At 35.3% G+C, this 27,444-nt stretch overlaps 2 protein-coding genes across 3 annotated transcripts in view; one reads left to right on the top strand and one right to left on the bottom strand.

The window, feature by feature from the left end:
* Positions 1–27,444, bottom strand: part of LOC306871772 (guanine nucleotide-binding protein G(I)/G(S)/G(O) subunit gamma-10-like) — a 480,959-nt gene that overhangs the window by 310,472 nt on the left and 143,043 nt on the right. The gene's annotated exons all lie outside the window — the stretch shown is intronic.
* The window catches only part of LOC306871758 (phosphatidylinositol-3,5-bisphosphate 3-phosphatase MTMR3-like), a 41,586-nt gene continuing 25,216 nt past the window's right edge, over positions 11,075–27,444 (top strand). For both annotated transcript variants that reach the window (XM_079419897.1, XM_079419898.1), the window contains exons 1-11: positions 11,075–11,237; positions 13,129–13,184; positions 16,076–16,140; positions 19,923–19,982; positions 20,392–20,508; positions 21,643–21,725; positions 23,657–23,823; positions 24,843–24,936; positions 25,031–25,144; positions 26,304–26,632; positions 26,729–26,840. In XM_079419897.1, the coding sequence (XP_079276023.1) occupies positions 16,138–16,140; positions 19,923–19,982; positions 20,392–20,508; positions 21,643–21,725; positions 23,657–23,823; positions 24,843–24,936; positions 25,031–25,144; positions 26,304–26,632; positions 26,729–26,840 (1,079 nt within the window). In that variant the 5' untranslated portion in view covers positions 11,075–11,237; positions 13,129–13,184; positions 16,076–16,137. The remainder of the gene's footprint in view (positions 11,238–13,128; positions 13,185–16,075; positions 16,141–19,922; positions 19,983–20,391; positions 20,509–21,642; positions 21,726–23,656; positions 23,824–24,842; positions 24,937–25,030; positions 25,145–26,303; positions 26,633–26,728; positions 26,841–27,444) is intronic.

Below are 27,444 nucleotides of genomic sequence, written 5' to 3'. Positions count from 1 at the left end.
TCACAAAAAACTCATTAAAAAGTGGAAAACTGAAATGGTGACCTAGAATATGCACGTTTGCATATGCATGCAGCTGAATGCACTTCTCCTCTAGACTGATTGATTGATTGATTGATTGATGTATGGATGGATTGATGGATGGATGGATCTGGTCTCCTCCCCCGTCAGCTGCTGCTATTGATCTATTGATGAATTGATGGAGCTCTTTGTTTGCAGGGGGGTATTGATTGGCTGTGTTTGTCCCTCCCCTCGTCTCTTCTCTTGTATCTCGGCTCTGGTCTGATGTTAGTTTGCTGAAGCTCAGCGTCAGGAGCGTCTCTGGATGCATGGAAATACATTAAGACCAAGAGCAGATCCACAAACACATGGTAAGTGCTGCTTCCGTTTCAATCTGACTAAATGTTTGTAGGCGCTCGAGGTGTTTTGACACGGCATATCTCTGTCACTTTGATTATAGAGTCAGTTTCTGGGTTTTTGTACAGTGTTTGTGTTGGGGATATGTGTATTTTAGATGCTGCCACAATTTTTCAGCTTTTACCCTGTGTTTTAACCACTTTGTAGTTTCTGACACATTTTAAAGTACACATATTGTTGGTATTTGCTTTGTCTGTCATGATGTGATCATGTTCTCCAGCATGATTTGAGATGCTTCAAACAGCATCTTGAGCTTCAGGTTTGAACAAAGAGTCACATGATCCATGACATTTGATTAGTCACATGTCTTATATCTATTTTTTTAAATGCTAAAAATGACTTTTATATTTATGTATTAATTAAATCCTTTGATCTAGTCATTTAAGCATTCACAGTGTCATTTTGTGGCATAATTTGTGATTATCCAAGTGTAAAATATTTATTTATTGGTTTGTTTAATATTTCTATGCGAGTCAAAGGTTAAATCAATGCAGTCAGAATCTGATTGCACGGACCTGCATTGATTTTTTTTTTCTTCTTTGCATCTTTTCAATAAATATTTGACTGAAATCACAAAGCATAAACGTGGAAAAGAGACAATTCAAAATATTTTAGTTTCTGTTTCCCAGCAATGGTCTGAATTACAGTAATGTGTCATATTTCCATACTAAAGCTGTGTGATGTAAACCAGGGTGTGTTTGCTGCTTTAGTGAATGTTTACTAGTTTTGAGCTCATCTTTCTGTCTGCTGTCTTCATCTTTACAGGATCTGTGTGTGTTTACTGCAGCGTCACCAACGTAAGACTTTCTTAACTCTTATAAAAACTTATCGGATTTTATTTCTTTGATTTAATTGGAGATGGTAATGAAGCTCGTCTGATCTGGCTGGTTTGTAGCTCTGCTGATTTGGAGAGGATGGTTGCGATGAGAGATCATGACATTCATCGTCTGGAACAGGAAGTGCGACGACTTCAGCGTCTGCTGCAGGAAGTCCAGGAGCGAACGGCCAATCACGTCGCTCTGCTGCAACAGCAGCTGGCCAGTAAATCACAGCATATAGAGGTAGAAACATTTCATGATTAGGAGCAGTTATTAAAGATTCGTTTACTCACACTAACATCCCATCTGTTCATTAGAGACTTCAGGCCAAGTTACAGTCCCAGCAGGACTACGAGAAGATCAAGACCGAGCTCAGGTAGTGCACAAATATATTCTCTCCTCCAATAATCTGCAAGAATATGGTCAGAACGTCTCTTTATTGTTTATCTTTCAGGACTCTTCGAGCGCTGATGCAAACTACAGATGTAGTTTCGGTAAGAGAGCTTTTCTCTTTCTTATACCTGACCCTGGAGCACAAAACAGTCATAAGGGACAATTTTTCGAAATTGGGATTTATACATCAACTGAAAGCTGAATAAATAATCTGATGTATGGTTTGTTATGATAGGACAATATTTGTCTGAGATGCAACTATTTGAAAATCTGGAATCTGAGGGTGCAAAATAATCTAAATATTGAGAAAATCTCCTTTAAAGTTGTTCAAATGAAGTTCTTAGCAATGCATATTACTAATCAAAAATGAAGTTTTGATATATTTACGATAGGAAATTTATTAAATATCTTCATGGAACATGATCTTTACTTAATATCCTAATGATTTTTGGCATAAAAGAAAAATGGATCATTTTGACCCATACAATGTATTGTTGGCTATTGCTGCAAATATACCCCAGCGGCTTAAGGTTTTGTGCTCCAGGGACACATACTATATTTATATGGCAGAAATATTAATAATATGCTATTCTGAATTCAGTCACTGAGACTGTGCTCTGAACAGAGCTGTTTGAGGGCAGCGCCACCTACTGGTGAAGAATGACTGTCTTAAACTCACATTAGTATTTTAACTGGTGTTTTATTCTCTCTCAGGGGTTTTCTCCTCCATCTGATGATAACGGTGAGGGTTTCATCCACTTCACAAATATATTTTGTCAGCCAAACTCCTTTGAGCTCAAATATTTACTTGAAGTCTCCCTGAGATTTGAAGTTCATATATCAATAATTTTAATAACACATTCACATGCTCAAGGATCTCTGATATCAGTTAATGGTCACATGACAGGCGGTAAATACATCAAATATTTCTGCTTTATTAGTAAGTGTTCCATTTGGCTTTTACATGATTTACTCTCAATTTAATTCATTTCAACTTAAATATTTAGTCTTTTTTGGTGTTTTATTTAGATTTTCTTTTATTTGTAAATTATTTATATGAATTTGAGTTTAGTTTTAGTAAGATTTTTTTTTTGTTATTTAAAAATGTATTTTAATTTAAAATTCTAAAAAATAATGTCAGCTTTTTAGCAAGTTTTATTTTTAGTAATTAAATTTACATTATTCTAACATTAATTTATTTCCAATAAAATATTTCAGCTTTTTAGTGTTTATTTTGTTTTTATTTTAGTTATTTACTTTAATTACAAATTAATTTTTTGTAAGATTTATTTGAAAATTATTTCTTCTAATTTATTTAAAATAAAAAATATATATTTAATATTGAAATAAAAGTACTTTTTATTTTTATTATTTTAATTTTTTTAATAATATATCAGATTTTTTTGTATTTTATTTTGAATTGTTTTTATTTCAAAATCATTTGTACATATTTAAATGTACTTCAAATAAAATATTTAATTATTTACATGTTTATTTCCGGCAACTCACAAACCCGAGTCTGAGAAAGCCTGGTATAATGTGACAACTTTAAACTGAACATACAGTCTATTCTGGCCTAAAAAAAAGATGATAAAAAATACAATTAAACTAAAACTATAAAAACTTCATCTGCTTTATAAAAAGTGTAAAGTATGTGTTAATACTTTGCTTATTGACAGATCCTGTGATCCAGAAAGAAACGCCAGAGTTTCATCACTCCACTGGGAAAGAAGAAGCCCTGAGTGAATCTTCCTCTGTCATCTCTGGGTCACCAGCATCATCTTCATCATCTCTGAGCGTCCAGAGCTTCATTAAAGAGGAGACAGACTCTGGTGAAGAGGAGCAGGAGTTTGACACGGCTCGATTAGCTCAGCAGGTCAAAGAGGCTCTTCAGCGGCTGAACATCGGCCAGCGGGTCTTCGGTCACTATGTGCTCGGTCTCTCTCAGGGAACCGTCAGCGACATACTGGCCCGACCCAAACCCTGGAGCAAACTGACCAGCAGAGGAAGAGAACCCTTCCTCAGAATGAAGCACTTCCTGTCTGACGAGCACAGCATCCAAACGCTCAGCGCCATCCAAGAGAGACTGAGAGGTGAGAGGATGCATGGAGGCATTGATGGAGGCATGGATGGATGGATGTTTGAATGGATGGATGGATGGATGCATAAATGGATGGATAGATGGATGTTTGGATGGATGTTTGAATGGATTGATGGATGGATGGATTGATGGATGTTTGAATGGATTGATGGATGTTTGAATGGATTGATGGATGCATGGATGGATGGATGCATAAATGGATGGATGGATAAATGGATGGATGGATAGATGGATGGATGGATGCATAAATGGATGTTTGGATGGATGGATAGATGGATGGATGCATAAATGGATGGATGGATGCATAAATGGATGGATGGATAGATGGATGTTTGGATGGATAGATGCATGGATGGATGTATAAATGGATGGATGGATAGATGGATTGATGGATGGATGCATAAATGGATGTTTGGATGGATGGATAGATGGATGGATAGATGGATGGATGGATGGATGGATGCATAAATGGATGGATGGATGGATGGATGGATGGATGGATGCATAAATGGATGGATGGATAGATGGATGTTTGGATGGATTGATGGATGGATGGATGGATGCATAAATGGATGTTTGGATGGATGGATGGATGTTTGGATGGATTGATGGATGGATGCATAAATGGATGTTTGGATGGATGGATAGATGGATGGATGGATGCATAAATGGATGTTTGGATGGATGGATGGATGTTTGGATGGATTGATGGATGGATGCATAAATGGATGGATAAATGGATGGATAGATGGATGGATAGATGGATGGATGGATGCATAAATGGATGGATGGATAGATGGATGTTTGGATGGATTGATGGATGGATGGATGCATAAATGGATGTTTGGATGGATTGATGGATGGATGGATGGATGCATAAATGGATGTTTGGATGGATGGATGGATGTTTGGATGGATTGATGGATGGATGCATAAATGGATGGATAAATGGATGGATAGATGGATGGATAGATGGATGGATGGATGCATAAATGGATGGATGGATAGATGGATGTTTGGATGGATTGATGGATGGATGGATGCATAAATGGATGTTTGGATGGATTGATGGATGGATGGATGGATGGATGCATAAATGGATGTTTGGATGGATGGATGGATGTTTGGATGGATTGATGGATGGATGGATGGATGGATGGATGCATAAATGGATGTTTGGATGGATGGATGGATGTTTGGATGGATTGATGGATGGATGCATAAATGGATGTTTGGATGGATGGATAGATGGATGGATGCATAAATGGATGGATGGATAGATGGATGTTTGGATGGATAGATGGATGGATGCATAAATGGATGGATAGATGTGTGAATGGATGGATGGTTCGATGGATGGATGTGTGAATGGATGGGTGGATGCATAGATGGATGCATGCAATATTGATATATGGATCTGTTTTTGTTTTCAGAAAGTATGAAAAATAGGGCAAGCAAAATAAATAATTTCTCTTGTTTTAAACAGTAAATTTTGTTTGTTTATTTGAAAACAAATGTTCTTTCTTTTTCTTTCTTTTCTTTCTTTCTTTCTTTCTTTCTTTCTTTCTTTCTTTCTTTCTTTCTTTCTTTCTTTCTTTCTTTCTTTCTTTCTTTCTTTCTTTCTTTCACAGTATAGTTTGTTGTGTAAAATAAACAAACAAAATTAATATTATACAGTATTTTTATTATTTTGAGTTCATTTTAATTTTTTGTTTTAATTTTAAAGTTTTACTAATTTGGTTGCTTTTAGTTTTTGTTTTTAAACATGTCTATACAGTCTAATTTTATTTTCCTTCAAGTTGAACCAAATTGTCCTTGTCAGTCTTGTCAGCTAGCAGAAGTTGTTTTGTTTGGCAGTAAATATTGCTTGTGTAAATCTGTTTCTGTGCTGCTGAAGGCATCTTCGTCCCGTGGGTTGGTCCTCCAGACAGGAGCTCAGATGACGTGATCAGGAAGATTCTGGATCAGAGCCATCTGGAGAGTCAGTGCTGCCTCATATCTCTGATCTCACTTTCAAAACAATTCATTCTTTGAAATAATTTATAGAGAGTTATCACATCAACATTGGATTTAAATATGAATATAAGTTCCATTCTGATTTGTGTGATTTCTAAAGACCTCTTAAACCATAATTTAAGTCAATATTTGTCTAATTTGAGCAAATTTAGTGAAATCAAAACTTTGATTAATTGAGGTTCGTTAAAATATGAGGTTTAGTTTCAGTTGTTTTAGTGCATCATGCAAGTTAAACTAAATGATAATGAGAAACGTTGCCTTGGAAACTATCTGAAATAAGTTTAATTTTTATATTTGATTTGATTTCTGTTAACATTTATTTTAAGTAAGATTTTTTTAATTAACTGATTAAAAATGTTTCCTTGGTAACTATAACTGCAATAGATTTAATTTGAAGTACTAAAATTACTTTAACATGGCACTAAAAATAAATTTAATGTAGAAAATAATTTTAAATTGAAATAAAATAAGCATTAACAGAAATTAAAAACACACACACTTATTTTAGAAAGTCTTTTTTTCTTCAGAAAAGTTAATTTTTTAAATTTATTTTAACCTAACATACTAAATAACTAAAACCGAAATAAAAAGTAAAATTAATAAACTATATGAAGTTGTTCTTCCATTTTCCTCTAAAATGGAAATAAAAATAACTTGGAACTAAAAAACTTACTTATTTTTCAGCTAGTTGCATCATTTTTTTATTTTGGAGAGTCCAAGTTAAGTTTAAATTTAACTACTAAAAAATTACAACTGAAATTAAAAAATAATATATACACACACACACACACACACACAGTACATAATGTGTGTGTATGTGTATATATATTTGATTTAACATTCATTTTATTTCAAGTAATGATTTATTTATTTATTTCACTAAGTTTTAGTTAACCATGATTAGAAATGTTTGCTAAACTAAACAGAAATAAAAATTAAAGCTACTGTATATTTAAAAACATTAAAAAATATTGAGCAAATTCAATAAATTCAAAATTTGCAATGCTAAGAAAATATGAAGATCACCTGAGATTCATTCTTTGGTGTCTGTGGTGTGTTTCAGTGCTGGATGATGATGATGATGAAGGCAGATGTCAGCGCGGTGCAGACGCATCAGACGACGTTATCAGGAACATCCTGCAGCAGACCAAACGTGAGACGCAGACGCCTGCGACGAACGACGCACCACTCCGGCAGGAAGAGGTGGATTATGGGACACTGGAGCCCAGTGTTCAGTCCCCGGTTGATTTTGTCCAAAGCATCATCCAGAAGGTCAAATGTGAAATAAATGAAGATACTGAGCCCTCAGTTTCTCCATCCTCTGTGAGCGGCTCGTTCCAGACGCTCGCAGCGGATCTGGATCAGAGAGCGCAGGGGTTTAAGATGGGGACGCGTCAGAGACCTCTCTCCTGTCCCATCAGCAGCAGCTGTGAGCTTCAGTCTCTGTGTCTGGACACGTTCAGCATCACGCAGAGAGTCAAAGAAACTCTCACGGCCAACAACATAGGTTTGTGTTCACCGCACTTAAAGCACACAATGAACAGAAATCAGAGTTTGTGCTCTAAACATCAGTGATTTCTCAGGTCATAACTGATCTAATGCATCACTTTCACCTGCTGGAGCAGAAAACAGGTGAAAAAACCCACAGAGGCACAGTGAAGGAGGAACATGAGCAACATCTACAGACCAGAAGCATTTATTGTTACCGTTAACTAGAAATACAATTATTAAATTCAGTTTCATAATATAATTATTTAATTCAGTAATTTAAATAAACATCAAATAAAATAAAATATAAATATTAGATGAAAAACAAGTCTTAAACAAAAATAAAATAGTTTTATTAAAAATCATATATATATATATATATATATATATATATATATATATATATATATATACATACATTTTTAATTTTAAAGTTCTAATAATTTTGTGTTTTTGTATTTTAAAAAAAATTCTATAATTTATTTCAAATAATTAAAATTTTAGTTAAACTAAATGAAAATGAGAAATGTTGTCTGGCAGCTAAAAAAAATTAACTATATATTTTTTAAATATCAAAAAAATGTAATAATATAGCAAATAACAAAATTACAAAAAAAATACTCAAATTAAAATGAAATATATATATATATATATATATATATATATATATAAATAAATAAAGGCTAATTTAAAATCTTAAAATTAGTGCTGTCAAACGATTAATCGTGGTTTTTGTTTACATAATATATGTGTGTTTACGGTGTATATTTATTATGTATATATAAATACTAACACATGCATGTATATATTTAAGATAAATGTTATGTTTATATATTAAATATATTTTTAAATAACATAAAATATAATTATATAAATGTATAAACGTAAATATTTTCAAAATATCTACTGTATGTGTGTGGATTTATATATACATAATAAATATACACAGTACACGCACATATATAATGTAAACAAAAACTTTTATTTTGGATGCGATTAATCGCTTGACAGCACTAATTAATATTCTTTCCCTTAATGGATGTGATCTAAAGAAAACAGTTCATTATATAATTATCATAAATGGACATGTAATGTACCAAAAATTGTACATTTGATTTAAAATGTCAGTAATTAATTTAAAGATAATTTAATTTAAAGAAAGAAAGTAAATCCTGATCGGCCAAACTTTAAAAATAAAATAATTGTTGGTTGTATATTTGTTTGATAACTACTTATGCAAGTTTACAAATATTCAGTTTGATTTGGAGACTAAATGGTAAAGAATTATATGAAAGTTTGCTAATAAAGTCACTTTTGGTGACTGAAGTTGAAAAACTATGTCTGAACCTAATTTTTACATCACAAGATATTTTTGTATATATTTCTAAAGTATATATTTGTGTATATAATCATCAATGGGCATGAAATGTACCAAAAGTTGAACATTTACATTTAATGTATAATCTGAATTTTTAATTTCTATGTAATAGTGCTGTTCCTGATTGTTGTTGTTCTGGCAGGTCAGCGTGTGTTTGGTGAAGAGGTTTTGGGTTTAACACAAAGCTCTGTGTCTGAACTGCTGTCGCACCCCAAACCCTGGACTAAACTCAGTCTGAAGGGAAAGGAGAACTTCATTCGGATGCATCTGTGGCTCCAAGACCCTCAAAACATCCAGAAGCTCAACGCTGTGAAGAAGATGGACCACAGAGGTAAATGTGTTTCATTGACTCACCCTCAGGCCATCTGAGATGTAGATGAGTGTGTGTCTTCATCAGGTTTGTATAAATGTGTCTCTCAGCAATGGATGCTCTGCAGTGAATGGGTGCCGTCAGAATGAGAGTCCAAACAGCTGATAAAAACATCACAATAATCCACACCACTCCAGTCCATCAGTTAACATCTGGAGAAGACAAAAGATGAAACTAATCCAGCATTAAGATGTTTTTAACTCAAATACGAGTCTATAATAACGCTTCCTCCAGTGAAAAAGTGTGAATCAGGAGAGAAATCTGCACAGATCAAGCAGCGCTCACAAGCCAAAACAGCTCTAAACAAATATGTGGCTGGATTTTGATGTGAGAGACAACAGGAGATGCACTTTTTCACTGGAGGAAACGTTATTATGGATTATTCTACAAATCTGATGAAGAAACAAATTTATCCTAATCTCGGATGACCTGAGGATGAGCTCATTTTCATTTTTGGGTGAACTGTTCCTTTAAACGATCCTGATTAGTGTTAAATGTCTTCTTCCGCAGCTCGTCTCAAGCGTGCTCTGACGGGATCAGACTGTGCTTCACAGAGGTGGCTGGATGTGGGAGGACAGGGGTTTTGTGATCGACGGTGTGAGGCGATGAAGAGGCCGCGTGTCATCCTCAGCGCTCAGGAGAGAGAGGCGCTGATAGCGGTGTATCAGACAGAGCCGTATCCGTCTCAGCACACCATCGAGAGACTCGCAGCACAGCTAGGCCTGCACACCAGCACTGTTAGCAACTGGTTCTACAACTACAGGTGAGTGAGAAGACTTTAATCCAGATCATGGCCTTGTGAGTTGATCAAAAGCTAATAATTCCATCAAATGTGAAATTAAAAACTGAAATTAATGAATCCTGTTTTTGGTGCAAAAAATAACCACAATACATGGAATTCAAGGGGAAAAAATATTATATGAGCCCTTTAAACTCACACAAAATAAGTGTAAATACAATAAATTCCCAAAGCTTTGCTTTCTCTCTGTTAACAGGTCTAGAATTAGACGAGATGGTTTTTCTGAACCAGTACAAACCAGAATGTTTCAGAATCCAACCGGGTCTAGTCCGGTTTCATCCAGTTTAGTCGGAATCAAACAGGAGCCCAGTGATGGAGAGATGGAGGATGATGCAGATCTGCAGAGAGAAGAGCACACTCACGTCTCTGTCTGCGTACAGTCCATCACCAGCGTGAAGAGAGAGAAAGATGAAGATCCTTCTGAGCTGTGAGACTTTACCTGACAAATCTTAGGAACATCACCACATCTGTGACCAGAAGTCTTTTTATACTCAGATTTTTTGATCATGATTTATTTCATAATTTAATGAAAAGGTAAACCCTGATTGGCCTATATTTTTTAGTTTGACTGCAGAATAATTGTTGGTTGTATATTTGTTTGATAAATACTTATGCAAGTTCATTTATATTCAGTTTGGTTTGGAGACTAAATGGTAAACGATGATATGAAAGTTTGCTAATAAAGTCCTTTTTGGTGACTTAAGCTGAAGTCTGAATCTTAGTTTTGCTTTCATTTGTATTTTTGTTGTTATGTTGCTAAAAATGGCTTTTAAATGAGTAAATGTAAATATGTTTTAAATAATAAACAATGCCATTTTATTAAAAGAATACATCTCCAATATACTGCCTGTGATTTAACTCTAGATCAAATTAACAAACAAAAACATACATTTAAACTGAAGGAAATCAGCTATTATTATTATTATAGCCTATCTTTTTATTTTTTTTACAAAAAAAACACTATTAAATGGATTTATTTTTGCTAATTAATCAAAAAACATAATACACATATACATGTGTATTATTAAGAATTATTTATAATTTTTAAATTTACATTTGTTTTTTTAATTTTTAATGCGCGAACAATTGCAAAAAAGAACATTGCCAAAGATTACAAAATACATCAAATAATTACCAACAATAGATAAATTCTACATGCACAGTAATTAACACACAGCATAACACATTGAGAAGAATTACAAATAAACAACAACACAAACAAACTAACAAAAAACAAAGGCAATGCGATCATCTGTATCCAAACAAAACGTTCGTCACGTGACGCGCGTGCGTGATTGCGTCGCGGCGTCACATGACCGTGGCACAGCTGAGAGGGGAGCGTCATGGCGGTGTAGAGCGGATTACTCGCAATGTTTACATTCCGTTTACCGTCTCTTTTCTGATTTTACTCCGATTTTACCGCAACAGGGCGCATCTTCTGCGGCGAACGCGTGAAGCAGGTGAGTGTGCGGCGCTTGCAGCGGTTTATTAACGGGTTTCGGTGCCAGGTTCCGCCCTCCACAACAACAACAACAACAAACATAAACAACACAACACGCTCGCATCGAGATCTAATGACAGACATTCATGTTTAACATCCGATAAAGTCCACTCAGGAGCGGTTTCCTCAATGCACTGCTGTTAGTTCTTGCAGCTGTCAGTTTAGGCCAGTTTAACGACTGCGCTGCAACTACACAACACTCCTCATCTAGTGCATCTCTTTAGACAGCATACTTGGTTTACTGCCTTCTTAGGCATCATCAACGCGCTCAGAGTCAGCTGGAGTAGGTTGACAGTTCACTACATGCACAAAGCTGCTGTCTAGGTAGTCAGCTCACTAGGTTTTAATGCACAACAGACGTGGTTTAGCACGATTCTTAACATTTACACTGTTGCACAATAGACAATACAGAAAATAAATAAGTGCAGGTAGCTGTTTTTATCTGACCTGCCTTTGGAAATTGATTATTGTGAGATTAGACACTCTTGCAATAGTAAAGCACTTGGAGTAAATTTGCTCCTGCAGGATTGAGCTGTTGAAAGCCATGATAACATATCTGTCATTATATTGTCAGCTAATATAAGATTGTCAGGAACAGCATAACAAGGCCTTTTGTTTGCATGACCTTTCTTTGCATGTTCTTTGCATTCCCATCAACATGAATAGCCACATATCTCTCTCTCTCTGTGTGTTTTAACATTTACATTTATGCATTTAGCAGACGCTTGACTTACATTGCATTCAAGTTACAGTTTATCAGCTCTTGCTTTCCCTGGGAATCGAACCCATGACCTTGGTGTTGCTAGCGCCATGCTCTACTATTTGAGCTACAGGAAAGTTAACCATAACGCTGCTCAGGTTTGACCTGCCCTTCAAAACCGGTTTTATTTTTAATCCACCCTCCTGTTTATTATTATTCTGATCAGGTTGTACAAGGTCATACATGGCCTACTTCCCTCCTGTAAGTCTGGCACACATTAATCAGGGTTTCTGCCGGTTTTAAAAAGGTCTTAATTCACCCTTCCACAAATTAAGGCTTTAAAAAGCTCTGAAATCAGAGCAGAAAGTCTTAAATTCATAGTTATGGCATTAAATGTTGCATCCACTGCGAAAAAGGAATATCTTCCTCAGTATTTTTGTCTTGTTTTCCGGTACAAATATCTAAACATCTTTAAATCAAGATACATTTATGGTACTTTAGATGCAAAATGAACATATAAAGTCTTGTTTACGAGAAATGAAATAAAATTAAACAAGGTTAAAACAAAAACAGATGTCTGCAAATGGGGAATGAAAACATGTTTTCCCTTTGAATTAAGTTTTTTTTGTTTATCTGAGCCCTTTTGCAGATATTTGTTCTTGTTTAAAGCATAAACTCATCTGTTTCTCAGACTTCTTATTTCATGTCATTTTGCTTCTCAGGTGAATCTATCATGATTTAAAAATCTTTGCACTGGAAAACAAGACAAAAATACTGAGAAAGAACAGCACTTTTTGCAGTGTGATGATCAGAAGATACAGTAAACGTTGTATTTTCAGACTTTATATTTAGAGACTATATTGATGTATTGCGTTCCATTCAATATATCCCTTAAGTTTTCTTTACTTGGTCTTAAGTTTACCTTCATAAAACCTGCAGAAACTCTTAATAATCTTTTATATTTATTTCATTATTAATAATAACAATGGATGTTGTTGTGAAACTTTTCTTACTTTATTCTGCTTCCCGTCTTTTGTGAGACAGCATGCAATGCAATGATAAGTGAAAACTGAAGTGTGCTACATTGTCCCATGATCTGATTGTGTTTAATTTGGTTTTTAATGTTTAACTCTGTCTTTTTTAACCTCAGACTTTCTTCGAGCGTCTTCTCGACACACAGACAGACCGATCCAGATCCAGAATCAGGTCTGTAGATCTTCTCTATAACATCATGTGTCAGAAATGCAGTGTGTGCATGTTAGTGCATGTGTGTTACAGACAAAGATTAGCCATTCGCTGCGGGTAGAGTTAACTTGCATAGTTTAGGATTAGCCAATTATGTCTTTTCTAATACATCAACACACAGGGAAATTAAAATGAACACTGTGTCTTGTGCTGATATTGATGAGACATACGATCAGATTTTGAGGTTGTTTGGGATGGGAAACTAATGCTTTCATGCAGTTTTATTTCACATGTCATTGTATTAATGAGAATCCTGTCACACATTTTGGTTTTATTTTTCTACAGATAAGATAAGAGATATTGCAGTTATTAAGTCTCTGTGATCTGCGAGACCTGTAAAATCATTCATAAGTCTCTGTGTCAGGTGCTTTGTAGATTGTTGTCGTAGTGAATCTCATGAAACCGGTCGGTCAGGATACATTTCACCACAAAAAAAAAAAAAAAAATTATATTTTATATTATTGACATTACTGTATATACATTAAATTGTCATTACTGTAATATAAAACTCATTTTGATTACTGTAATGCAAAATTATATATTTTAATTTTAAAGTATTTATATATCATGCTAGTATTTGTTTTCATTCTTTTCTTTGTGCTGATTTAAATAGAGCATAATTGTATACATTTACTTTATATATATATATCTCACTGTTATTTTTTAATAGTTTTTCTATTATATTTTGACTTCTTATTTTTATATTTATATTTGAGTTTGTTTATAATTTCCGTTTTAATTTTAGTTAGTTTCAGTAATTGTTTTTATATTGTTTGATATATTTGTTCTGCAGGATTGAGCTGTCTATACATATGTGACCCTGGACCTCAAAACCAGTCAACTTTTCGAAATTGAGATTTATACATTATCTGAAAGCTGAATAAATAATCTTTCCATTGTCTCCATGGTTTGTTAGGATAGGACAATATTTGTTAGGATAAATCTGAGGGTGCAAAAAAATCGAAATATTGAGAAAATCTCCTTTAAAGTTGTCCAAATGAAGTTCTTAGCAATGCATATTACTAATCAAAAATGAAGTTTTGATATATTTACGGTAAGAAGTTTATTCAATATCTTCATGGAACATGATCTTTACTTAATATCTTAATGATTTTTGGCATAAAAGAAAAATCAATAATTTTGATCCATACAATGGCTATTGCTACAAATATACCCCTTGCGACTTAAGACTGGTTTTGTGCTTCAGGGTCACATATTTCTATATAGTTTTTAATTTCAGTTTGTTTTTTTAGTACATCAAGATCAGGGTTGGGTGTAACGCATTACTAAGTTACTGTAATTAAATTACTTCTCCACTGAAAAAGTAAAGTAAGGGATTACTGCTCATTTTTAGGTAATTTAATTACAGTTACTTATAAAGTACTTTTGTTACAAACAGTAAATAATTTCAACAGTTCTAAAATCAATATCGAATTTGAAATCTAAATTTACCGTCTAAAGATACCGTCCAGCGCGCTCACTTTCAGATTTTCCTGATTTTCCTGAGAAGCCTTAAATACTCACATACATGAATATTCCTGATTATGTAATCCGTATGAAAGCGAGACCATTCTTTCCCGTATCTGAAAGCCTGAAGTGTCTACTTTTAAATGAACGAATTCAAATCGAAAACTAATATTTCTGATTATGTAATCCGTATGAAACTGAAGTACAGTCTTTCCCATATCTGAGCTCATTATATGTAGTCACCTCTGCGCAAACGCCCTCACCTAGATGCTAAAAAAAATACAAATAAAAAAAAAATCAAGATCCATCTAATTTTCATCATTTTTGAAAGAAGACCTGCTATGAGGAATTTACCTCATAACAACAGCGCGATCTGACATGGCTTTATTCAGCAGAGAAGATCATTTCTGTTATTTATTCTTATTGGTAAACGTGTTATTTTTACATAAACCTGTACGGATTTTACTAGTTGGGCTTTTCCTGAACATCTTGCTGAACTGAAATGTATTGTTTAAGCTTTTTTGTTTTTCATATATTTTGCAGAGTATTTCTATTTGTTAACCAAAGAAGATTACATTTTTTATCAAATGTTTTAAGTATTACAGTTGTTTTTAAGCTAAAAGGCTAAACTATTCTATGTTTGACTCAAATTGAAAGAATTTAATTTCTATTAAGGTTTATATGGATTTTAAGATGTAGCCTATTTAGCGATTTGAATAATTAAGTTACTTATTGAGTAACTAAGTTACTTTTCAGACAGAGTAATTAGTAGATGAAGTAATTAGTAACTGTAATTAATCACTTTTTGAAAGTAACTTACCCAACACTGATCAAGATAAACTAAATGAAAATGAGATTTTTATATTTTAATTTATTTCACTTAACATTTATTTCAAGTAATGAAAATGTTTCAATGGCTTTACATTTTAACAATAATAATAAGATTTAATAATCTTAATGGTACTAAACTAATCTTTTTTTGAATGTAAAATATAATTTCTTATTGCCTTCTTTTGGTTTTGGGGTGAGTTTTACTCTAGTGTTGAATCTCTGAAGTGCCTGTATAAGGTAAATCCATCCGATCAATAGCTTCAGTCTCATCTAACGGCGTCACTGTATTGATCTGCTTTGAAACGATCGGCATGATTCAGCAACAGCTGAACGCCTCATCGATTATGAAATGCGTGATTGATTATGGCACTGTTTGTGAAGTAAAGGGAGATCGGGAACCGTTCAGTACTGATTTTAATAGCATCAAACCAAACCAAAACGTGAATAAACCTATAATCTAAAAGAAACCCTTAGAAACCTTGAACCTAAATGGATTTAAGCATGGTAAAGTGTGTTAAACTGAGTGAAACTATGATTATATTGATGTCTCTCAGGTCGGCCGGTGTGTTTGCGGTCTGTGGGACTGAGATCCTCTCTGCCCGCCCGTCCCAGGGTCATGGTAAGACCTCTAACACTGCTTTACATGCACTTATTCTGCTCTCACATCACAGCTGCATTCAAGGCATTAATGTTTGCCTATAAAACCACCTCTGGCTCTGCACCGCTTTACCTAAATTCAGTACTTCAGACCTATGTGCCTCTAGAAGCTTGCGTTCTGCAAGTGAACGTCCCAAAGAGGCACAAAATCACTTTCACAGACTTTTACATGAACTGTTCCCTCCTGCCCAACTCAGTCCCAGCAGCAGAGTCCTTAACCATCTTCAAGAATCTCTTCCATCTTTATTTGACCCTCTAACTCTAGCACTCTCTATTCTAATTCTATTTTATCTATTTGTTTTCTTTTTTATCAAAACACTTGGTTTTAATCGTTTTCTAACTGCTTGTTTGGTTTTTAAAAAAGCTTCTAACACTAGCTTTCTCTATTCTTTTTCTATGTTTTCGTTTTATTATATAATTATATATTCAGAATCTGCAAAATGTTAATTATTTTAAAATGCATGTTATTGTTTATTTAGCAGCACTGACCTGAATAGGATATTTCACATAAAAGAAGTTTACATATAGTCCACAAGAGAAATTAATAGTTGAATTTATAAAAAGTTCAAAAGTTTACATCCCCTTGATTCTGTGTTGTTACCTGAATGATCCACAGCTGTGTTTTTTTTTTTTGTTTAGTGATAGTTTAGTGATGAGTCCCTTGTGTTACGCCCTTGGGCGTTTGATTTCTTTTTACTCTAAATGTAGGCCTTGTACCTTTTTTTTGTATTGTGTTTTGTGCTCTTTTCTGCCTCTTCCTCACTATCTCTCTCAGGTTAATTACCCCCAGCTGTTACTCGTTGTGAGCATGCCTGACAGAAAGTGAATGCAGTCACGAAGCCAGATTCTTTTCCACTCCCACGAATGGAGGACTGTGTAGATAGGGTTGGATCAGCCAGGTTTGTCACAAAACTTGACCTACTTAAGGGATATTGGCAAGTTCCCCTAACTGCCCGTGCTGCTGAGATTTCTGCATTTGTTACCCCAGACTACTTCCTTCAGTATTCTGTTCTTGCTTTCGGAATGCGAAATGCACCAGCAACTTTTCAGAGACTAATGCACATTGTGCTTGGAAACGTGCCTAACTGCAATGCATATCTGGATGACATCGTTATCTATTCTGAAACTTGGGAAGACCATTTAAAGACTCTCAAAATGGTTTTTGAAAGGCTGGAAGGTGCTTCACTGACCTTGAATCTTACCAAGTGTGAGATTGGTAAAGCCACTGTAACCTACCTAGGGAAAAAGGTGGGTCATGGCTGGGTGAAACCTGTGGATGCCAAAGTGGAAGCCATCCTTAATTTTCCTAAACCCAATAACAAACGTGAGCTTCGACGGTTCCTTGGAATGGCTGGTTACTACAGAGGGTTCTGTAGGAATTTTTCCTCCGTAGTTGCACCCCTCACAAACTTACTGAGCACGACGAGAGTGTTCATGTGGAGCAGTGATTGTGATCATGCCTTTCAAGCTGCTAAAGATCTACTTAGTAACGCCCCTGTACTGGCGGCTCCTAACTTCAACCTCCCATTCATGTTGCAGGTGGATGCAAGTTACTCTGGTGCAGGTGCTGTGCTTGTGCAAGAAGATGCCCAGGGCATAGAGCACCCTGTATCCTACTTTTCACGCAAGTTTTCAAAATGTCAGATGTCCTATAGTACTATTGAAAAGGAAGCTTTAGCTTTATTGTGGGCTGTACAACATTTTGAAGTCTATCTTGGCAATAGTGTTCAACCGATAATTGTGTATACAGACCATAATCCATTAATTTTTCTGTCCAACATGTCTTCCTCTAACCAGCGTCTGCTGCGCTGGGCCTTAAAACTTCAAGATTTTAACCTCCAGATCCAGCATATCAGAGGCACTGACAATGTTATCGCGGATGCCTTATCAAGATCTATGGATGGGACTGCTTAATCGACATGTGGGAGAATGGAGGGCCGGAACTTTCTTTGAATTCTGGACTGTAATCTTAGTGGTGGGGGTGTTACGCCCTTGGGCGTTTGATTTCTTTTTACTCTAAATGTAGGCCTTGTACCTTTTTTTTTGTATTGTGTTTTGTGCTCTTTTCTGCCTCTTCCTCACTATCTCTCTCAGGTTAATTACCCCCAGCTGTTACTCGTTGTGAGCATGCCTGACAGAGAGTGGAGCAGTATAAATGGAGCTTCTAGATGCTGCTAAGGAGGATCACTTCTCCTCAGCTCTTGACTGAAATGCCTTGTCTGCTTATGAGGGTAGCCTGTTGTTCTTTGTGTAGGAATATTTTCTCATTTGTGAGAACTGCCTAATAGTTAAATCCTTGTGAGGGGGTAACTAAAAGGTACTGTGATTTATTCCTCTTTATTGACTGTGTGTTGCTAACTAACTTGCCTAGCCTGTGTGGGTAGCTACAAGGGGGTAGTGGGCTGCGTGTGTTATGTAACCCACTTAATCAGAGCAGATAACTAGTTGCTTTTCTTTTGTTTAAACCTGAAAATTTGTATATAATTACTTAAGTAGCCAACTTGGAGTGAGTGCCTTGTTTATTTTTGACTATCTTTTCTCCTGGTTATTGTTAAGAGAGGGAGCTGAGGGAAGTTCATGTGTTTTTCGGTTTTCATCTTTGTTTTGTGTATAGGTTAGTCAGCTCCTTTAATCCTTTTAGTTAGCTGTGTTTTGTTTGTTATTTTTGGCTACACTCACTCTAATTAAACCTTGTTTTCTGTTACAACCCATGTTTCGTACTTAATAAATGGCAGTTACTGTTTCTTTAAAGAATTGTTGCGTTTTCACTCCAGGGCTGAGGTTTGAAGTGTTTCTCCTCTTGTTTTTCTTTATCTGCCTTTAATTTTCTTTTATTTGGCTAATTTCTTTCTTTGTTACGCCTCACAATACCTCTAGACTAAAAAGGGACGTAACACCTTGTTTGTCCTGAACAGTTAAACTGTCTGCTGTTCTTCAGAAAAATCCTTCAGGTTCCACAAATTATTTGGTTTTCCAGCATTTTTGTGTATTTGAACCCTTTCCAACAATGACTGTATATTGTATACTCATATGTAGCTATTACAGAAGGTTCAAACGCTCACTGATACTCCAGAAGGAAAAACCATGCATTAAGAGCCGGGGCGTGAAAACTTTTGAACAGAATGGAGATGTGTACATTTTTCTTATTTTGCCTAAATATCATATTTTTAAATTTAGGACTGCCCTTCAGAGGCTACAGAAGATATTTACATGTTTCCCAGAAGACAAAATAAGTCAAATTTACCCTGATCTTCAAATTAAAAAAGTTTTCACCCCCCGGTTCTATCACTAAACAAAAAAATCACAGCTGTGGATCATTCAGGTAACAACTCAGAATCAAGGGGATGTAAACTTTTGAACGGGGTCATTTTTATAAATTCAACTATTATTTTCTCTTGTGGACTATATGTAAACGTCTTTGATGTGAAATATCTTATTCAGGTCAGTACTAAATAAACAATAGCATGCATTTTGTATGATCCCTCTTATTTTGGTAAAATACATTTTGCAGATTCTGAAAGGGAGATGTAAACTTTTGACCTCAACTGTATATAAAACACTTGCTACATGTACTACATTAGGCTAACTGAGACTTGTTATAGCTCTTGCATATCATTGCTCTTTTGTTGGTTTTGATTGCTTCCATTGTCCTCATTTGTAAGTCGCTTTGGATAAAAGCATCTGCTAAATGACTAAATGTAAACACTGATGGCTCTTCTCAAACACCACGCTTGTGTTTTGAAGGTTGAAGAGGGGCAGCAGCGTTTGGAGGCCTGTGGGAGCCCTGTACTGGAGGACGAGCAGGTATCACAGCGCTTAGGAATAATAATAATATTATATCTGTCCTACTTCTGTTATTATGTTGCTTTTAGTTATGAGAGACAGTATGTTTTCATCATTCAATAAGAGTGAATTGCTCAAATTTAATTTTTGATTACATTTTAAAAGATCAATCGATCTTGTTTTTACAGGAAAAGTTTAAAGTTTCATCCAATCATTTAACTAACACCATTTTTGATGATAAATTTGTATGAAATCATAAAACACAGAATCCAGAAAAAATAAGATAGCACAGAATTTATATACACCTACATGCAAACAATCTAGAAAATTAATAATACAAATTGTTGATTTAACCATTAAAACAGAATCCAGAAAACTTAAAAATGTATTTAAATATGTGTGTGAGCTAATCCTGGTGTGTGTGACGCAGGTCCCGTTCCCGCTGCTGCAGGGCGAGTGTGTGGAGCATGTCGTGAGAGCAGAGGAGTCCCTCATTGCCTTAACCAGCTACCGCCTTCACATCAAACTGCAGGAGAACATCATCAATGTGAGTGTTTCTCTCACACACAACACCACAACGGAGCATCTGTGCCGAGAACAACAGTATCTCAGCCAGAACACTGTTACACACCAGATCGGTCTGACCGCATGATACGACAGTGTCAATCACAAACCACAGCCAATCAGAAGAGCCTGTGGGCGGAGTCTCTATGCTCTATGCATTATCTAATATACTGACTCAGTGCCTGATATAATCTTTGTATATAATGCAGTACACTTAACAGTTTCAGCATTCTTGTTTAATTTAATTCAGGTAAATTATCTTATTATATAATTATTATCACTAGAGTCATGCACAGTAATAGTCAGCGCTAATTAAAACAATCGTAAAATGCTAAAATACATAAAATGCTCAATGCGACCATATCTTGCACAATTATGTACAATTACATAGTATGTTTTAACTATAAATTATACTCAACCTTCGTTAAATTGTTTCAAAGTATAACCTGTTTTCCTTTTTACAAAAAAAAAAGTAATATTAAAATAAAATGTATAAAATAAATAAATAAAAGTAAAAAAATGGGGGGGGGGGGGGGGGGTATCTATATACATCCAACACATTGCAATTCAATTCCATCCAGAATAACCTCAAATGACCTTCATTATGTATATAGATATTAAACAGAGTACATATTCACAAACGTGTACATATACACACACACAACATATATCTATCTATATATTGATCATCTTTTATTTATTTATAACAACAAAATCAGACCTTCTTTCTGAAACATATTCAACCCATTTCCTCCACTTTCCCAGAAAGGCATCCTTCTTTAAATTAACCAAAAAAGCGTATAAATCTCTATGGTCACATCTATCCAATTATCTAAAGTTGGTCTCTCTTGTTTTAACCATTTACGTGTCATTGCTTTCTTACTGGCTGCCAAAAGCACACCCATCAGGTATTTACGATATCTGGATATATGCAGCCAAAATACAACCATTTGCTTTCTAGAGGTATGTCTCTTCTAAAAATATATTTAAGAGCCTCCTGTATTTCTTTCCAGAATATGTAGGCATTCCCAAAATATATGATAATGGTTTGCTTCATTACATCCACAGTTTGGCCAACGCTAAAGACTGAGTTGTGATGTTTGTGTGGTCTCTTCAGGTTCCTCTGCAGCTGATTGAAAGTGTGGAGTGTCGGGATCTGACACAGCTGCACCTCACCTGTAAAGACTGTAAGCTCATCAGGTACGGCTGTATAACAGCACTGCTTTGACTAACACATGTGTCCTCGCTGCATCTGTACACAGGGTCATCAGTGCTAGACTGTGTTATGTGTGGAATAATGCACAGAAGACCGTTTTCTCCACAGAATGAAAAAACTAATAAAAATAAAAACAATTGTGATTTTTATCTCACAATTCACACTTTATTTTGCAATTCAGAGAAAAAAATTTAGAACTTGCAAGTCTGACATTTTTTCTCAGATCTCTGTTTTCATCTTTTTTTTTTCGGTCATGGAAGAAAAAATAAAAACGTTGTGACTTTATCTGATAAATCTGACTTCTTACAATTGTAAGTTTATATCTCGCATTTCTTAATCTCACATTTCTGACGTTTTTTCCACAATTCCTAGAAAATTGCAAGAAGAAAACTCAGAATTCTGATTCTCTTGTAATTCCCACTTTTTCTCAGAATTCTGGGAATAAATAAAAAAGGCAACCGCAACTTTTTCCTCGCAATTACAAGTGTATATCTCACAAATCAAACTATATAATATATATTTATATCACACAAATTTGCATTTATATCTCAACTTTCTCACAATTCTGACTTTTTTCTCTGATTTCTACATCTCGCAATTCAGTTTTTTTTTGTTCTGCCACAAAGGTAATTTTACCTCACAATTTGGACTTTTCTTCTCAGAATTATGACTTTATTTCTCTCAAGTCTGAGTTTTCACGTGTAGCAGAACTGCGAGAAAGTCTGAATTGTGAGACATGTAGGGCTGTCAAAATGGCTGAAAAACTAAATTCAAATTTTGTACTTAAATATTATCAATATTCAAATTATATTTGAATTTAAAAGGCATCATTTCTGTAATTAGGGGGAAAAAAAAGCTTTTGGCTTCTCTCCTGAGGCCACAAGTGAGCACATCAAGCAAAATATTACTAATGCATGTTTCTTCAAAGCAATAAAATAACACGACAATCTTAGAAAAAAGTGCATAATGTTTATAAACCATATATAATTAATAAAGTTGCTTAAACAATTAGAAACAAACAGCATCATGCATGTATGTATGACTACTTTCTTCATTTAAAAACATGAGCTGCAGTGGAATGGGAGGAAAAACCGCCATAAAGTCTCGAGACGTGTTTTTTAAAAGTTGAACTTACATTAATTTTGCATGGCTTTCTAAACATGCGGCTCTCTTGTGTATGGAAGCCCGTTTCCGCCACTGAATAAATTTTTTTACTTTTTTCTCATAATTGCATGATATAAAGTCACAATTCTGAGAAAAATAAGTCAGAATTGTCAGTTTATATCTCGCAGTTATGACTTTATTTCTCAGAATTGCAACTTTGTGTCTCGCAATTGCGAGTTTATATCATGCAATTATGAGACAAAAAGTCAGAATTGTGAGATAAAAAGTCGCAATTACCTTTTCTATTTTTTATTCAGTGGCGGAAACGGGCTTCCATACTTGTGCGAGACGCGAGTGCAACGGTGATAGATGTCCCTCTAGAAAATGTGATAAATACGCCTTCTGTGTGAACGGCTCTGTTTCAGTTTTGCTGTAAACAACATCTTCTCCACATTGAAGTTCTTATTTTTCTGCAATATTTTAATTGAACAAACCAGCAGCACCGCATGTGGTGGGTTCAACTGGATAAGCTATGAAAAGCATTAAAATGCAATGACACCTACATCGTCGTCGCATTTCGTGTGCCACTGATAAGGCTGCATGATGCACACCTAAAATTTGAATGCATTCGAATGTGGATTTTTATTGAAAATATTTTTTTTTGACAGCCCTAGAGACAAGATGTCACAATGACCTTTTTTTATTTCTTCATTCCACAGTCGAAACAGGCTTCCATTATGATGTGCATTGATGAAGCATGTCTACATGTCTGTTAGGAGAGCAGATGGTTACCTGCAGAGTTTGTGTTCAGGTGTAACTTCCTGTCGGCGGAGCAGTGTCAGGATTGGCTGAGGAGGATCAGTGCAGTCGTGCGGCCGCCGGCGCGGCTGGAGGAGCTCTTCGCCTTCGCCTTCCTCTCGTGTAGCGCCAGCGTCTCCGCAGAGGACAGAGAGGTGCATGATGGGATCTGCCGCGCAGGTAACTGGACGTTTGTGTTTTACAGGTTCTTGTCCTTAAACTGGTTTACTTATCTTTGAACAATGAGGAAGAAATGAACAATGTGTCCTCACCCTCATGTCGTTCCAAACCTGAATGACTTTGTTTCTTCTGTGGAACACAAAAGAAGATGTTTTAAAAAAATGTTCATGCTGATCTTTTTCATGCAGGATGAATTCTGTTCAGCTCCAAAAATTAGAGAAAGCACCATAGAACTACAACAATAACAATAATTCAATAATTTATATTAATTGAAATAATGCAAAAATAAATAATAATATTAGACTTTTCTAATGGGAAATAAATAAATAAAAGAATGAATCAATCAATAAAACTGAAAGTTAAAAATATATTAATCCTAAATAGTGATATTTAAGAAAATAATAAAACTAATAAAAATGACAAGAGCACATTACAAAAAATATTTAAAAAATATTATATAATAATATAATAAAAATATTATAAGAGTATAATAATATATAATAATTTGTAGCTTGTTTCAAAGGAAGTATTTCTCATTTTCATTTATTTTCAATTGATGTACTAAAATAAAATTAGTTAAATGTATTAAATTACAATGAAACCTGAATTTATATAAAAATATATATATATTTTAAATATTAATAACAAATATAATTAGTAATATATATATATACTAGAATATAGTATGTTTTGTATACTATACAAATAATGCTAAAAATAACACAGATTTGACATGCATTTTTGCATTGGTACTCAGTGTCATTACAGAGTGAAATCTGCATTAAGTCCTGTGTGTAGTGCATTGAAAATAAGGATGAAAGTACTGTAATTCTGTTTATCAGGACAATCTTTTGCCATGTAGGCGTTTATGAAGCAACGTGAAATGACAGACCAATATCTCGCTTGATGCAAAATCTACACAAACAAACTGTGTTTTGTAAATCAGGTGTGTGTTTAAAGTCAATATTCAGGTGATTGTAAGGCCTGAGGGAGGTGTGTGTTTGGCTCTGTGTTTGCAGGAGGACACCAGCAGAGGTTCAAGGGAGAGCTGGAGAGGATGGGCTTCGACACCCACAGTGCCTGGAGAATCTCCACCATCAACAGCAACTACAGGTGAAAGAAACACACACACACACACCTCCTCACACCAACAGCCAGAGCAGCTTCATCACGAGCCGTGTGTGTGTGTGTGTGTGTGGTCCCGCAGGCTTTGTGCCAGTTACCCAGAGCAAATAGTCGTGCCTGCTGCCGTCACCGACCAGGAGCTGGAGAAGGTGGCGGCGTTCAGATCGTGGAAGAGGATCCCGGCCGTCGTTTACAGGTGTTTCTCAGTTTGATGAAGGACTGTTCTGGGTTCAGTATGATCGGTAAACACATTAATTACATGCTGAAGGATACAAAGGGTTTGCATAACTACCCATAAAGCACTGTTTACACTGTTACTAAACTCAGGAATTATATCAGTAATGCATAACCAAACATTGTTTAGCTCAAACACTTTTTAGCTCCAATCAAATACATTTTTTGTACAGAATAATTCATTTAAGTGGTTTAATAAAAATGTGAGCTTCACATTGCTGCTTTTAATGTTTTATAGGGCCCTATAAAATCCCAGATTATCTAATTTACATTTACATTTCTTCATTTAGCTGACGCCTTTATCCAAAGCGACTTACAATTGCTATATATGTCAGAGGTCGCACGCCTCTGGAGCAACTAGGGGTTAAGTGTCTTGCTCAGGGACACATTGGTGTCTCACAGTGGATTCGAACCCAAAGGCATGTGTCTTATCCACTGCGCCATCGCCACCCCTAATTATTTAATTAATTTAAACATTTTAGGGCCCTATAGTATCCATTTATTCCCCCGCCCCAAATTCTGTTTATTGTTTCCCAATTTATGTTTTTTCTGTTTTCATTTTTCTGCATTTTTTGTTTTTCTGGATTCTGTTTAATTGGTAAAAGAAGTTGAACAAAAATGATATTTTTAGCGCCATATGATATCCATTTGATTTTTTTCCCAAATTATGTGGTTTCTGTTCTGATTTCTCTGGATTCTGTTTTAATGGTTTAATGAAGTGTTAATAATCAAAAATCATGTCTAATTGATTGAATTCATAAAACATTAACAATTTAATAATTTTTTTAATATGTTATATATTTATATATATATATATTTTTTAAATAACATTTTTGTTAATGTTTTTTTTTTCAGAAATTTTAATAGTTTTGGATTTATTATTTAATTTTAGCAATCAAATGAAGGCATGAAACAATTAAAAAACAATTGCAATTTGAAATGTAAAAATCTCACAAATCATCTTTTAGATTTCCATTGTGCATCACTGTAACCTTTTTTTAAAAACTGGGACGAATCAATTATGTTCTGATATAAACTTAATAAGTATTGAACCTGGAACGTATTTTTAACATCTGCCCAATGTTATCTGTCCCTCACCTTTACCTTAACCTTTGACCCAGACACCAGAGTTCGGGCGCTGTGATTGGTCGATGCGGCCAGCCGGAGGTCAGCTGGTGGGGTTGGCGTAATGCTGACGATGAGCATTTGGTCCAAGCCATCGCTAAAGCCTGCGTCACGGATCGGGCTACGAACACATCACAGGCTAACGGCTCCTACGTTCACCGTCACGTCCCCGGTGAGCTCAGTGACTCTGATCCGCACACGGCCAATGGGAGCGCAGAGGTGGAGCCGAAAGCCACGCCCCCTCAGAAGCTGTTGATAATGGATGCGCGCTCATACGCGGCAGCGGTAGCCAATCGGGCGAAAGGAGGTGGCTGTGAGTGTCCAGGTAATGCTGCAGAGCTTACATTTTCAAATAAATGCTAAATGTATAAAACCATCCATGATTCCTCTCTCAAACGCCCTCTGTGCCTCCTCTGTGTAGAGTATTACCCCAGCTGTGAGGTGATGTTCATGGGGATGGCCAACATCCACTCCATCCGGAAGAGCTTCCAGAGTTTGCGGACGCTCTGCGCTCAAGTGCCTGATCCGGTCAAGTGAGTCGAGCTGGGAACCACAGCAGCAGACTGGTTAAAGCTCAGAGTTATTTACTGAGTGCAGGTTTGGTTACAGAGACAGTTTTGGTTTTATTTAGTGAAGCACGGATTTTGAAATTCTGGTAAATCAATAAACCAAGAAATATTGTTATGCTATGGCTGATAACTAATTAATGTCTGATATTGTGAAGCAATACTGTTTCGTATAAATTCTGTATCTATATATAATATATTGTTGGGGATGTACAGTTAAAATCCAAGGACCAGGTATGATGAACAAAGACCAGCTGTCAGAGATGCAAATAATTTAAGAACAATTTACTGAAGAAAATAGTTTGCAGTTTCATCAGCAGAAGTCAGCTTCAATACTCGCGATGGAGTTCGTAGGAGTTCTAGACACCAATAGTCATACTATAACAGAGGTCACTAATTACGTCAATACATAGGTAAGCAAGATTCTGGTTGTTAGAAAAACTTAGAAAATCTCACACATGGACGTAAAACTCAAAGCATATCTTCTAGTGATTATATTTGGTGACAACTGATCAGAGGTCAGACGCAATAGGCCTCTCCAGAGACGTATCTCTGTTACCCTGGACATCAG

Source organism: Barbus barbus, assembly GCF_936440315.1.
Source record: "Barbus barbus genome assembly, chromosome: 6".
Taxonomy (NCBI): Eukaryota; Metazoa; Chordata; class Actinopteri; order Cypriniformes; family Cyprinidae; genus Barbus; species Barbus barbus.
Note: the sequence above shows the minus strand (reverse complement) of the source record. Positions and strands in the feature narration are given on the sequence as shown.